This window comes from Mastigoproctus giganteus, chromosome 6 (assembly GCF_048544385.1).
Source record: "Mastigoproctus giganteus isolate SK-2022 chromosome 6, ASM4854438v1, whole genome shotgun sequence".
In the NCBI taxonomy this organism is placed as follows: Eukaryota; Metazoa; Arthropoda; class Arachnida; order Uropygi; family Thelyphonidae; genus Mastigoproctus; species Mastigoproctus giganteus.
The window spans coordinates 85,446,258-85,461,613 of record NC_143580.1 but is presented as its reverse complement, the minus strand read 5'-3'; the positions used below and the strand labels follow the sequence as shown (position 1 = coordinate 85,461,613).

General features: G+C 36.9%; 1 protein-coding gene across 2 annotated transcripts in view; it reads left to right on the top strand.

The window, feature by feature from the left end:
* The first annotated feature begins 307 nt into the window (after positions 1-307).
* LOC150084451 (14-3-3 protein zeta) overlaps positions 308-15,356 on the top strand; it is a 111,324-nt gene continuing 96,275 nt past the window's right edge. For both annotated transcript variants that reach the window (XM_090376085.1, XM_090376084.1), the window contains exons 1-2: positions 308-438; positions 716-1,030. In XM_090376085.1, the coding sequence (XP_090232211.1) occupies positions 737-1,030 (294 nt within the window). In that variant the 5' untranslated portion in view covers positions 308-438; positions 716-736. The remainder of the gene's footprint in view (positions 439-715; positions 1,031-15,356) is intronic.

Genomic DNA, 15,356 nt, shown 5'->3' with positions numbered 1-15,356 from the left:
TATTTAATACAAGTCAAAAGATACTAATGTTTAAGCAGCTCTTAAATTGAAATAGTGAAGCTACGTATAAAAAGATATCAATTTCCAAATTTGTGAACGACGCCAAATACTGCGATATGATGTCAGTTTTATTAAGGCTTTGTGTATTATTTCTCAGTGTATTTGAATAAGACGTTTCAGGTGGTCACAAATCAATTCCTACTTCTGTTTAATAAGAAATATTCTGAAAAAATATCGGCATTCAGAAATATTCTGAAAAAATGTCTTTATTGGTCTGGTAATATTATGGTATAATATGTGAATATTTAAACCGCGTACTAGTGTCACTAAGCAACTAGTGACGTCATCCGCTCTCTTTCTAGTTTTGTGTCCCCGTATATAGGAAGAACTCGCTGCAACCGCATTACTTCTGCGTAGAGAAGAAACCTCCGCCCAACGGTAATTTTGTTTTTTTAATAATGGATAGTTTCATTTTAACAAAATTATAATTTTCAGCATTTTTTTATATCTTTACGTGGTCAGTTTATATTCAATCCATTACTTAATAATGAGTAAATAATAGCAGATTACATCTGTATAGTTTCTTCTTGCACTCTCATCCGCCATCTTGGTGTACATATCTAGGCATCCGGCGTTGTCTGCTAATAGGCTTAGGCTTAAAGTGACTCCTGCATCAAAATTTAATCCTAGCTGGTTTTTTTTTCTCTCTCTCTAGTTCGCACACTTTTGAACCACAATGGATAAAGACGAATTGGTGCAGCGTGCTAAATTGGCCGAACAAGCGGAACGCTATGATGATATGGCTGCTGCAATGAAACAAGTAACAGAAACGGGCGTTGAATTAAGCAATGAAGAGAGAAACTTGCTATCTGTTGCCTATAAGAATGTTGTAGGAGCGCGTCGGAGTTCCTGGAGGGTTATTTCAAGTATAGAGCAAAAAACCGAAGGTAGCGAAAGGAAGCAGCAGATGGCCAAAGAATATCGTGAAAAGGTCGAAAAAGAATTACGTGAGATCTGTTATGATGTTTTGGTAAGTTGGAGTGCATTATATTATTTTATTACTAAATGGAATTTGTTTTAGCAGCCCATCAAGTTTTGGTACAATGTATTGGAGTTTCAATAACTTGTTTATTGTTGGGCAGTATCTGTTTATATATATATTATTAACCTCCATATCACAATGATCGTGGAAATATTTATATTTAAACATTATTAATATTTTCCCTTTTTAGTTTAAAATTAATTATATCAGTGGTTATAAATATATTTGTGGATATTTAGTGTTAATTTTAGCATTTCCTTTTTATTTCATTTTGCGTATTTAAAGATAATATTAATTTTATTAAATAATAACCTTTTGATTTTGTATTATGCATTAGTTACCATCTTCATTAAATTGAGGCAAGGGTAGTAGGGTGGAATTACCAGAATACACATGGTTCACTGACCTTTTAGTAGATTGGCGACAATCAGACTGTAACTTGGTGTTTTAGTCCATTTTCTCAAAAAGCTAATGTGGTGTTTTAAAATCAGTTCTAATATTGGTTGGTAGATATGACCCTGTGCACTATTATTTTTGAATATTACATATTTTGAAAATATCTTGTAATATAAAAAAGTAACTGAAGGAATTGCAGATAGTCTTGTGTTCATAACAACTATCACTTTTCTATGAACTGATTAGTGGTGTTCTGTTGATGCTAGATAGAATGCTGCAGGGGTCGGCCATCCCAGGTGTGCCCGGGTTTGCACCCAGGTGGAAACATTCAAGGGGATGCCTGCAAACTTGAAACTTACATACACATGAAGAAAATTTTAAAGGGGGTGCCAAATTGTGATTTGCACCTGGGTGCCACATCCCATAGGAACTCCCCTGGAATGCTGTTGTTATCGTTTTACAGTAGCTGCTGTGTTTTGCTTGTCGAAACAGTGGCAGCTGTCAAAGTACGTTTTTGAGTGAGTTTTTAAAAATCAAGTCAGTTGTGGACTTTTGGGTAACATCCACAGATGTAAATACACATATTGCAAGATCGAGAATACCACTCCCCACACTATTAAAACTATTATCCATTTGAGATGAATTATTTGGAATATGATGTAATTCAAATAGTTCACCCACTGTCCCAAAGGCCAAAAAATGCCAGTCCACTACTTGCATTGAGATGTAGTATATATGATATGTTAGAGCCTATGATACATATCCTGCTAATACAACAAGCTTGGATTTGATTCATAGAAGCTTTGTGCAGACAATGCATATAGGAAACACTGGCAGAAATAATGCAAATGTTAAAATCTAGAACTGGTGTTCCTCTTTGGGCATTAGCACCTGTAGTTAACTGCCAACTCAGATGGTCTGACCTGCCTAATAGGAACTGGGTAAAGATTTAGTTTATGGTACACCCTTCAAAATGGCGCCGAGGATAAGAGGAGGAAAGCAGTGATTAACGGATTGTGACTCCGCCCACTCACTGCATTCCCGCTATTCTCCTCGGCCGACGGATGGCACATGATGCAGTAACAAATACGGTGGCTGAAAACAGGATAAATCCGATAATTTTAAAAATTCAAGTTACAAAAATAAACGTTTTTTGTGGATCACAAAATGTCACGTGACATTTGAATAAGTTGGATAGAGCCAAAAAGAAGAAAGGTGGGGGGGGAGGTAATTTTTGCGAAAGAAAAGAAACGGGAAATGAACAATTATTAAAAATAAAACAAACAAAAATGCACGTTTTTCTAAGCTATATTTTACAAGCATTAACAATGAGATTGGCTGAAAAGGGAAAAAAAACACAGTAATTTTTAAGGAAATATCACAATATAAATGGAAAAGCAAATCAATTTTTATTGTAGATCCAACAATGTGGCAAATCAAAAATAAAAATCGAATGAACGGGAAATGGCAATCTTTTAAAAAGAAAGTAACAAAAATGCACGTTATTCAGGGACTGCAATATGTCACGAGACATCACAAAAGCGGAACTGAAATGAAGAAGAAAACGAAAAACAGCAATTTTTAAAAAAAACAAGTAACAAAAATTCGCGCGACATGCAACCACTGCTTCTTCTCGCCCGTACATTATTAGACTGTTTCGCAAGCATTAACAATGAGAATTGCTGATGCGAGTGAACAAATGCCTTTTTTTTTTTTTTTTTAATTTTTGGTGGGGGCTGCCGCCCCCTAATCCCCACTTTCCCCTCCACAAAATCGGAGCTGAAATAAAGAAAAGGCTATACGGCGAACGTGCAACCCCTGATTCTTCTGGCCCGTACATTACTAGATAGGGGATCCCGATCCCCTGCTTTTCTGCCCGAACATGAAAAAAAAGTAATTAGCATATTATTTGTAACAAATTAAACACCACGTGCAACACTGAAAATTGCTGATGCCCGTCAACAGAAATGCTAAAAGGACATAGGTGCACTATAGCCATAGCAGCTAATGCACCAATAAACAACCATACCACACACACACACACTAAAAGGACAGAAATCACTCACCTTATCAATCGAATTATGTTTTCTAAACTATCCAACACTTTCGCACTAATATTTTTCAGGAATAAATCATCCAGTTGAAGAGCAAGAAGGCAAAGCAAAAAGTAAATCACAAGCAATCGAATAATTACTGATAACTACGTGATTTCACGCTGAAAATTGCCGATGTCCATCAACAGAAATGCTAAAACGACAGAAAACCCCTCACCTCATCAATCGAATTATATTTTCTAAGCAACCCAACATTTTCGAACAAATATTTCGCAGGGAAAAATCACCCAATACAACAGACACCTGTCTCAACCAAGGGAAACCAAAAAGTAAGTCGCTAACAATTGAATACGCAAATAGGGGGATTATTTTATTTTTTCTGTGGGCTCTGCCCCCACACCCCCGATATACGTATCATTCAGCCTTTTTGTTTGTAATTATGCATCGATAAAATTAAATAATTGGCTAATCAAATATTAACACCATGTAACATTTCTAACAGCGAAGTTTATAACATGAACATACGGAAACATGACAGGGGTGACATGCACGGCATGGCATTCATGCCAGATGTTTCCATATGTTCAGGAGATCACGTGACACTGGCCGGAGTCGGCACCCATCAATCAGTGCCGTGTTGGCGAGTATAGAGAGGGTGCACCATATACTAAATCTTAGCTAGGAACTGTTGTGTGATTTGGAATTAAAAGTAGTCATATTGTAATTTTCTCTTTAACTTGTGCTGTTTTGTAATAAGCCACTTGTGAGCTGTCCTCTAACCATCTGGATGTTTGTGTGAAACAATCATTGGCTAAACTGATGGTTGATCATCTGATTGGTTAAAACCAATCAGATGATCAATGCGACTTCATCATTTCCCAGTATTGAACACTGGCAGGCAAATATTTCTATTGAAATAAATACAGTACATGAAATTGCAGACAAGTTAATTTGCTTATCTGGATCTGTGTTTCATGTTTATATTTTGCTGTTGCAAAATCTTATTTTTTTTTTTTCCCTCCCCAAGTTCTCTGCCCTCAGGCAGGTCCCCGTTGACGCTATGTTTCTCTATCTTGTGATATTCTTTTAATTCCTGCATAATTTCCTCTCCAATCGATCATTCCAATTCTCCTCCTAATAGTTCTCTTCCCATTCATCTACCCCTCAATCCCTTTCCTCTACATGCTTTCTCTTCACAATACATGTCCTATAAATTTATTTTGTCTCCTCTAATTCTTTACTAATGTTCTCTCTTCTACTTTCCTCATTACTCACTCTGTCCACCCATTTTACCTTTTCTGTTCTCCTCCACACTCACATCCCGAAAGCTTCTAGCCGTGTAATCTCTTTCCCAGTGTTCATGTCTTGGAGCCATATAGTACAACAGTCCATATTAATGTTTTCACCATTTGCTTTCTTAATTCCTTCTTGAAATTTCTTCCCAATAGTTCTTTTCTATTACTAAATGCCTGTTTGCCCATTGCAATTCTTGTTTTTATTTTTTCGAGGCTTTTTCCATTTTCTGTCATTATGCTTCCCAAGTATCTGTATCTGTTGAACTGTTCCAATATTATTCCATATAATATTATATTGATTCTTCTTCCTGGCCTCTTTGAGATTAACATTACCTTGGTTTTATTGCTGTTTAGCTTCATATTGTACTCCTTTATTGTGCTGTTCAAGGTGTCCAAGGAGCTCTGTAATTCTTCATTATTGGAAAATCACAGAATATTTTAAAGAAAAGAGAACAGAGGAAGCATTCCAAAAATTTCCCAATTCCGCTACTGATATGGCTACTATCATTGGCATTGACGCTTCGTTTCCAGAAGTAAACACTGTAAGGAAAAGATTGAAAAGACGTCATTTCAATTATGAAAGTAGAGAGGAAGCTATTCAGGATCTGCAACAAAATTTCAAAATAAATTTTTTCTTTCAAATTATGGACACAATTTTCTCGTTAACCGAAAGGTTTAGAAATATGAAAGGACATGTAGAAATATTGAAAATATTTCTGAATTTAAAAAATGGTCATATGAAGATTTATTAAATCATTGCAAAGATTTATATGTTAAATTAAGTGATATTGATTGTAATGAGTCTAATACTCATGGTTTAGCCTTATTTGAAGAACCTAGAGTACTTCAAGACAATATTGCTCCATTTGAAGTGTTACAATATATTTTTAAAAACGATTTTACAGTTATTTTTCCAAATGTAGCAGTCGCATTAAGAATTTATGCAAATGAGGATAACAAAGGGGTGGTCTTATCAAGAAAGGCTTAAGTGCCGCAAATTTCAGTCTTGAGACTAGACTCCTGTGAGGTGATCTGATTGAGATGTATAAGGCCTTGAATGGGTTGAGTAGGCTCAATTCTGAGGGGATTCTTCCTCTTGCCTAGATTAATCGCCTGATTAATCTGGACATACATTCAAATTGAGGAAAGACTTGCAGAACACATGTTTGGAAGTTTGCATTTAGCTAGCGAGTTGCTGTATGCTGGAACAAACTTCCATCTGTCGTGGAAGTTGACAGCTTAAATAAATTCAAGGAAGAACTGGACAAACTTTTGGACAGGATGGGCTGATGCTGTATAACCTGGCTTTCTTGCATCATATGCCGCTGCTAATGTAATACCAATTTTTCTAACTTTATCAGTTTGTTGCCTCAGGTGAACAGTTTTACAAAATTAAAAATAATCAAATTATTGACAATGACTCTAATTTGGCAATAATTTCAATAGAACATTATCATTTCAAACAAATAAACAAAATAATTAACAAATTCGCATCACAAAGAAAGGTAATATAAATTTGTATAATTTTTTTATTGAGATAGAGTACAATTACTGTGATTTAGAATTTGAAGTTTATTTTCAGAATGATTTTGTTATTTTTATTTGTGTTTTATTACATTATATGTGAGATATATTGTAATTCTTCCCTTTTTCAATAAATTAATAATTATTTTTAGTGTTATTTTAGTTTTCAATCGAAATATTTTGGGGCAGCAAATTTGATTTTGCTTACTGTGACCCTATGTGCGCAACACATAGGGTCTCAGTGGCCCTGACATGGGTAAACGTTTTTGAGTTCAATTTTGGGTAGAATAGAAAGCTCTTATTATTAAAAGTTGCCTCCATCAAAGATGTCTTTAGAAAATAGCACCAGCATAGAATGAAATTCTAAGTTTCAGGCAAATTGAAGGCTCTAAAGACTTGCAACAGTGTTTTCCAATAAATTGTCACTGGTTGTTTGAAAATGGTATTATGAATGGATGGATCTGAATACGAAGTAGAAGAGTAAATTAAATCCAGGGCCAAAAATTTCTCATGCAGCCTCCAAACACCTTAGATACAACTTTACATTACATACAACAGCCCGATTTAAATTTTTTTTTTTTTTTTAATACTATGAATTCAACTGTTGTTCTATTTTTAAAAGTAAAGGGAGTATGCTGCAAAATGTTGAATTTCATTATCTAAACAGATTAAAATTACTGATTTGTGTGTAAATAGATGTATGTTTTAAGTAGTGATAGATATATTTGGGAGGGTCATAATTGGTTTCTGATTACTCGTGTCATTTGAATGATTTGTAGTAAGTAACTAATAATCATTTGATTATGCTCATCACTGAAATTAAAGTGATTAAGTGAAAATAAAATTCTTAAGGTACAAATATATACCTTTTTATGATTCCCCACTTTAACCATCCAACTATTAGCATTATTTGTGTCAGATAAGAGGACTTCTGCTATAATTACACGCTTCTGACCCTAGTAGTCAAGACTTAGTATAAAGAAAACTTATTTAAGTGATACTCCATTCTAGTGTATTAGTTCCGCAGTCTAATGATCTGGTTAATATTCCCAATGTGCTGAATTTGCATGTAGAATTTATTCCTTGAATTTGTTCAAACTACCAACTTCTAAAACAGATGGAAGTTTGTTAGAACAGTCAACCACATGCTGTGTGCAGGCGAACTTCTGCACGTTTGCCCTGCAACAACTCTTTTGCAATTTGTATTTATGCCTCTCAGTATATTCTAAGAATTATAATGCCATCAGCATTGAACTTGCTCGGTAGATTCAAAGCCTTAAACACCTCAGTCAGATCACCTTGCCGGTGCCTAGTCTCCAGGTGCTGCAACTTGCAGATTTGAAGCCTATCATGACCATGCTTTTGTGCCCTTTACCAATCTTGTTGCCTTTCTCTGCACCCACTCCAGTAGATCCTCATCTTTCTAAAAATGAGGCTTCCTGACCTGTGTGCAGTATTCAAGATGTTGCCTAACCATTGACTTGTACAGTGGGATAATCACATCCTTATCCCTGCTACCAAAGTTCCTGTATGTCATTGACAAACCCTGTGAGCTGTCCTGGGTCCTCTGCAATGCTCAGACAACTTCATATCTGACTACACAATTCTTCTTCCCCCCCCCATTTCTTTTCATTCCTTATTACCCTGGATGCAATGCCACACACGGTATATCAATATGGGATTACTGCTACCCATATGCAGTACCTTGAATCTGTCAGTATTAAACTCAACTGTCATTTCTGAGCTAATCTTTCTAGATCTTGTTACAGCAGTTTATCTTGATTACCATCATTATCTTTTCTGTTGTCTGCAAACTTAGTCATTAAACTTGATGTACATTCAACAGTATCATTAAAAAATATAGAAAACAATATTAGGTGCAACACAGATTACTTAGGAACTTCACTTATAACATGAATCCATGAAGAGCAGTGTCCGTTATTAACTACTCTGTCATCTGGCACTCAACCATCCCTTTATCTATAGCAATAATTACTTTTAATGTCACATTGCTCCAGTTTGTATAGCTGTCTTTTATTTTTAATATTATTAAATGCTTTCCTGAAATCCTACCATAACGTTTCAAAATTATTTTTTTGCATCTAGTTCCTTTGTAACTGCATCATACTATCCAATCACATTGGTCAGCTAAGATCATCCCTTAAAAATCAATGCTATGAATACAGTATAATTACATTGCTGTCTAGATGGTTCTGCATTACTTCGGTAACCATTGATTCCATTAACTTGCCAGGAATAGAAGTGAAGGTCTAATTACTCGTGTCACCTTTTGTGAAATGGGGATACATTTGCAATTTCCATCCCAAAGGGACCTTCCCTGATTCCAAGGATGTGTTCATAATTATGGCTAAAGGTTTGCTTACCTTCTTCGCTGTCTCCCTTAATATTACTGGATAGCCTCCATTCATCCTGGGTGCCTTTTTGGTTGTTCAGCTTCAACAATTTCACTTTCTTTTCAGGCATCACAAAATCAATTAGCTTCTGATTAGTTAGATAAACTTCTGGCATCCCCTACCCTAAAGAATTCCTCATGTGTGAATGTGCAGTAGAACCCCATTAATCTGGACTTTATGGGACTGCACCCAGTCCGGATTAGTGAAATTCCAGATTAACTGGAAGCTATCTTTTAACGTAGCAGTTTTTATTTAAAGTTACTAAATAACTAAATTGGTTTTTATATTAAATTAATAAAACAATATTTTAAAGTAAAAATTATAAAAAGTAAAATAATATGAAAAAAAAAAAAAAAAGAATAAGTAAACAAAATACTGTAGAAAGCAATAAAGTTTTTTAATGTTTAAATCTAGAGCAATCAACCGCTACATGAAAGACACTTGACAGGGGAAAACTACCTCATTGCACACATAAAAGTGACACAAATCAGGGGCTTGACAAAGAAGCGTGGATGGACCACATCAGCAGATTCTCCAGCATATATCATGAGTCAAGTCAGAGAGTTTGAGTGGGATCAAATGGTTGACAATGAGATGGAGTCTGTTCTTATCACTAAAGAAGCACTAATACAGAGTATTAGCTCCCTCAGGGCAACTAAGATAGCTGGAGTTGGTTTCCCCCATTTCATGATAAAGTGTCTCGGCCCTTACCTAATTGATCCACTCCAAGCAATTTATAGCTCTATCCTTGCTTGCCGAGTTTTCCCTGAGAACTGGAATAAGTACGCTGTAATTCCAATGCCGAAAATTACAAAGCCTAACCTTGTGGAGCACTATAGGCCAATATCTACTGCATCTACCCTGTTAAAAGTACTGGAGAAAGCTCTATTGCCAAAGTTGTAGAATCAGATACTGGCTGGGCAACCTCAACAAATTCATTATTCAATAACTGTAAGATCAACAATTACTAACCTCCTCACAGTTCAAGCTGCAATACTAAATGCTTTCCAAGCCAGAAAGGAAATTGCAATTTATGCCGATATAAAAGTAGCCTTCGCTAGTCTGGATGTATGTGCATGCCTTACTTCATCTGCTCCAACACACCTTCCAAATAAAAGGAAATTTGCTGAAGTTCCTACAGGCCCTACTTACCAGACATCATTGCCTGGAAATGATTAATAACCACAATCAAGATGACTGGCACGATATCATCACCATGCTTCTGGCAGCTTTGTGAGTGACACATCCCGTCATCTGCATTAAGAGGCACAAAATCCTTGAGAATGAAGACCAACAGACTAAAGATGGCAGACAGGTTTATACCCGCCAATGCGTTAGAATCATTAGCATTAGTAGAGGCGTATGATACAAGAAAGAAAACTTATGCAGCATCAGCCAGGGAAAAAGAAAAAAAAAAAAAAAAAAATTCCACTTCACCCCTCTGTTCATTTGAAATACCTGTCCAGCTGAGCCTTAAATTTATTTAGACTATCAACTTCCACAACAAGGGATGGAAGTCTATTCCACCAACCAACTACCTGCTGGCTAAAGACAAATTTCCGGATATCTATCCTACATCTGTCTTTCCTCAATTTGAATTTATGCCCTCTCAGGTGATTATTCTGAGCAAGGGGCAGAATCCCATCAGCATTGAGCATGCTCAAACCGTTCAAGGCTTTATACACCTCTATCAGATCACCTTGCCGGTGCCTAGTCTCCAGACACTATAATTTGCAAAACTTAAGCTCTTTCTTCGTAAAAGCAACCCTTTGTTCCATTCACTAACCTTGTTGCCCTTCTCTGTACTCGTTCCAGCAGCTCTACATCCTTCTTGAAATTAGGCCTCCAGACCTGTATACAGTACTCAAGGTGTGGCCTGACCATTGCCTTATACAAGGGAATAATCACCTCCTTATCCCTGCTAGAAAAATTCCTGTACAGTAAACCCCCGCTATTCGCGGGAGTTACGTTACGTTCCTGAGAAATGCCGCGAATACCGAAAACGCAAATACTGTTATGGCTCCCATAGTAATAAAGAGGTTCCGTTCCAAAGTATGAAATATATAAGAAAAACTAGTCTATAATTTTGTCTATGTATGTATTATATGTACCTTCATAATATGACTATGTACATGGACAGTACATAGTGAAATGTAAGCATATGGCATCGAAATGAAAATAAGAAACAATTTTTAATATTAAATGTAATATTTATTAGAAGTCTCAAACAAATCTTTCAAACCAGCGCCTTTGCTAGCTAAAAAACTTATCCCGCCAGTGTTATCACCAGTTTCGCTAAAGTGTTGATAAAGGAGTTTTGCCTTTTCACGAATGATGAGTGAACTTAATCGAATTTTATTTTGAGTTCGGTCTTCTATCCACAGATTTAAAGCTTTTTCCATTTTTTTCTAATTTAACATCACGAGTTACAGAGCAAATTTTTGAAGCAATTAGTGCTTTTTCACGGACACTACGTCGGATTTTTTCCTCCGATTTCTTGATTGATCGTGTCGTTGACTCATTGATTTTATAATGTTTTGCCACTGAGGAGACACTTTCACCATTAGAAATTTTATCTAATAACTCAATTTTATTCGCTAATGTCATCACCTTCGATCTTTTCACATTTCCTTTGTTATTCGTATCCTTGTTATTTGTTTTGTACGGGTTGGAAAGAACATGTCCACAATAAAGTCACTTTCTTCCATTAACACACTCGAAAAAGTCTGTTTTACACCGCAAAACGGTACATTTATCACTTTTGTAGCATATAAATTGATAAATTAATTCAATTTATAAGCATATGAATTAAAAACAAACGACAAAACCTTCCATGAAAAGAGCATAACACATATTGAACAAGGATAAGCAAGAAACATCCACGCTCGCGATTTTGACCCCTCTCACCCCACCCACCGAGCGATTTTTTTGACCGTTGAAGATAATTTTAGCCGTGCCCATGTTTTTTTATGGCTGAAAATGTTCATGGCACTTTAAAATTCACATTTTTTTTTTAGGTTTCATTTTATATCAAATCAGCAATCGCGAATACAAATACCACGAATAGCGGGGGTTTACTGTATATCATTGATAAGACACCGTGAACTACTCTTGCAGCCCATCTGCACTGCTCAGAGAACTTCATATCTGCCTGCACAATTACTCCCAGGTCCTTTTCATTCTCTACCACTGTCAGTGTAGTACCACAGAGTTGATACGTTGCTCTGGGGTTGCTGTTTCCCATATGTAGTACTTTACATTTGTCAATGTTAAACTTCATTTGCCACCTCTCAGCCCATCTGCTCAACCTTTCCAGATCCTGTTGCAGCAGCTTAGTGTCAGTAGTGTCCTTAACAACCCTGCCAACTTTTGTATCGTCTGCAAACTTGACCATTAAGCTTGATATACCATCATCAATATTATTTATAAATACAGAAAACAATAATGGACCCAACACTGAACCCTGAGGGGGCGGGTTCGATTCCCGCCTCGGGCTTGGATCAAAGTACTGCAAAAACCTTGGGAGGTGCATTATGGTCACAGAAGCCTATGCGCCAACAACTACCATAAAAAAAAAAAAAAAAAAAAAAAAAAACCCTGAGGGACTCCACTAATAACATTAGTGGAGTCCCTCAGGCAGTGTTCATTGATTACCACTCTGTCTTCTCCCCCTCAACCACCCATTTGCCTCCAGTGCCACACTGCTCCAATTTGTGCAGCAGTCTTCCATGTGCAACAGTATCAAAAGCCTTTCTAAGATCCAAGTATATAATATCAAAGTTATTCTCTGCATCCAGTTCTTTTGTGACTGCATCATAGTATCCAGTCAAATTGGTCAGGCAAGATTTCCCCTTAACAAAACCATGCTATGTCCGAGCTATAACTGAAGTCTTGTCTAGATGATCCTGCGGTGCTTCTTTAACCACTGCCTCCATTAATTTTCCTGAAACAGAAGTTAAACTCACAGTTCTATAATTACTTGTCAGCCTTTGATCCTGCTTTGTGAATTGGGGTCACATTTGCACATCTCCAGTCTATGGGTACCTCCCCTAAGTACAAGGAAGCTCTCATAATTATGGCTAAAGGTTTGCTTACTTCCTTTGCTGCCTCCGTTAATATAACTGGATAGATCCCATCCACCCCAGGTGCCTTTCTTGTGTTTATCTTCAACAATTTCTCCTCCACTTTACTCTCAGTTATTACAAGGTTATCTAGCTTACTTCCAGAGTTGAATACACCTCTGGCATTCCCCTCGCTGAATAACTCCTCATGTGTGAATGTCGATGCAAAATATTCATTTAGTTTGTTAGCTACCTGAGCAGGATCATCAACAGTTGAACCATCGACATCAAGTGGACCAATCTGATTCATCCCTTCCTTCTGGAGTTTACATAAGAAAAGAATTCTTTACTGGTTTTCTTTGCATCCTTTGCCAAAGATTTCTCATAATCTGCCTTCGCCTGCCTAACCTCCTTTGTAACATATCTATCATAGGCTTCTGTGTCACGTGTTAATTTATATGTATCCCAAGCATTTTTCTTCTCTGTCATATGTCTCATTAGTTCATCTGACATCCATTTAGGCCTACACCTTGAACAATATTTCTTAGTAGGTATGTAAAGTCTGGTGAGCTTCCAAGAGAAGTTCTTTGAATGCTTCCCATTTTGAATTTGCTGTTGGTAACATCATCAGTTGGTCCCACTGTATATAATTTAAATACTGTCTCAGACCATCGTAGTCACCTTTACGAAAGCAATAACCCTTCCCTTTACCCCTGATGGTAGTTACCTCTTTGAGTAAATCCCACTTCAGCACACTGATCACTGCCACCTACTGGTTCCTCTGTCTGCAGATTCTTAACGCATGAAGAATCACTACTGATAATCAAATCAAGAGTATTACTCCCTCTGGTTGCCTCCCGAACATGCTGATGTAGAAAACAATCATCCAATAAATCCACAAAAGTCTTGCTAGTGTGTGAGTGACCAACTCACAAATTCCAGTCAATATTTGGGAAATTAAAATCCCCCATTATAAGACTCTGATTTACTGGCCCACTATTTCCCTGTACAGTTTGTTGTTATACTCATCAGAGTCATTAGGCCTATAGCACACCCCTACGCTCACTTTTGATCTCCCAGTGCTTATGTCACACCAAACTGACTCGACACTGCACTGTCCAGTGATGTCGACTGGCTTCACTTCCTTGGATTTTATGTTTCTTAACTAATAGCATAACCCCTTCTCCCTTCCTATCCTGTCTATCCTTTCTGTAGACGTTGTACTCCCAAAATTCCAGTTCTGCATTCCTTATATCTGTGTGACACCACGTCTCTGATATCCCAACAATATCCGCCTTTGATGCTCTTAGCAATACCTCAAATTCATCAAATTTATTTACCAAACTCCTAGCATTGGTGTACACGCAAGTATACATGCACCTGTTCTTTTTCTTAGTTACCCTAACACAACCATGTGTCTACTTGTACCACAATGACTCCCAGCAGTCTCTGAAATATCCTGAATCTTGTTTTCCAGGCTTCTGCTCATTCCAATAGAAGCAGTGCAAGAATCACTTTCACCTCTGCCAGTGGCTACTATTAATCTATTAGTCCTTGTATCCCCCCCCCCAAGCTAGCAGTTTTCCGACCCACCTAACACTGCCTCGATAGCATCAGCAAATATTCTTGCACCCTTTCTATTTAAGTGTATCCCATCCCTGTAGAAGCAGTCCCTTCTGTTAACAAGTACAGACCAGGCTGAAGAAACTTCTACCCCTTGAGCCTTGCACTATCTTTCCAGGGCCGAATTGATCAACAAGGATCGATATGTGTTAGGAACTGAATCAATTCAGTTCCTAACACATATTGGAATTGACCTACTAAGGCTCGTAGAAAATCTAAAATATAGGAAACAAACCGCAGTGTGGTTCGCTGAGGCTACTGTTGCCTAGTAGTTGTTTGAATTTCTGTCAAGAACTCTGTGTACGCAATTGAATAGGGTATATCTCGCAAAAGTTGATTCAGTGGATGTGATGTTAAGATGAACTTTTGTATTACAGTTGCCAGGACTCTGGACAGAAATGTAGTGATGAGTAATGCAGTTTATATTTCATTTTTTTGTGTATAGTTAACCTTTCTTGTATATTTTAGGCATTCTTTTATTCACATTTTATGGTAATCTCCTGGCATTTTCTGCCGTGAAGGGAATTTGTCACTTACCAATGTACACCTATATTTTAAATTTGGTAGGACAAATAAAGATTTATTATGTAGAACATCATATTAGAGAAAATTAAGCACAAAAACATTATAACGTTAAACAAATAACTATTTTCGAGAAGTTTACTTGAAATAATCCTCAGGGTTTTTTTTTTTTTTTTTTTTTTTTTGCTCTGATTTCGAAACTTGATTTTGGGCTGCATGATCTCGCAGATGCTTCAAGGTCAGAAGCTCACCAGCTGATTTGTCATCCTGTCTCTCTCTCTCTCAAAATAAATCTGTAGCTTCTCCAGCATTAGTGTTGCTTCGGTGTGACTCGCTCTAGTTGTTTCCTCACACGCTTCATCATCAGAGTTGTCATCTTCATTAGCTTGCAACAATGATGATGAGCATTCCTGCGCGATGTCTTC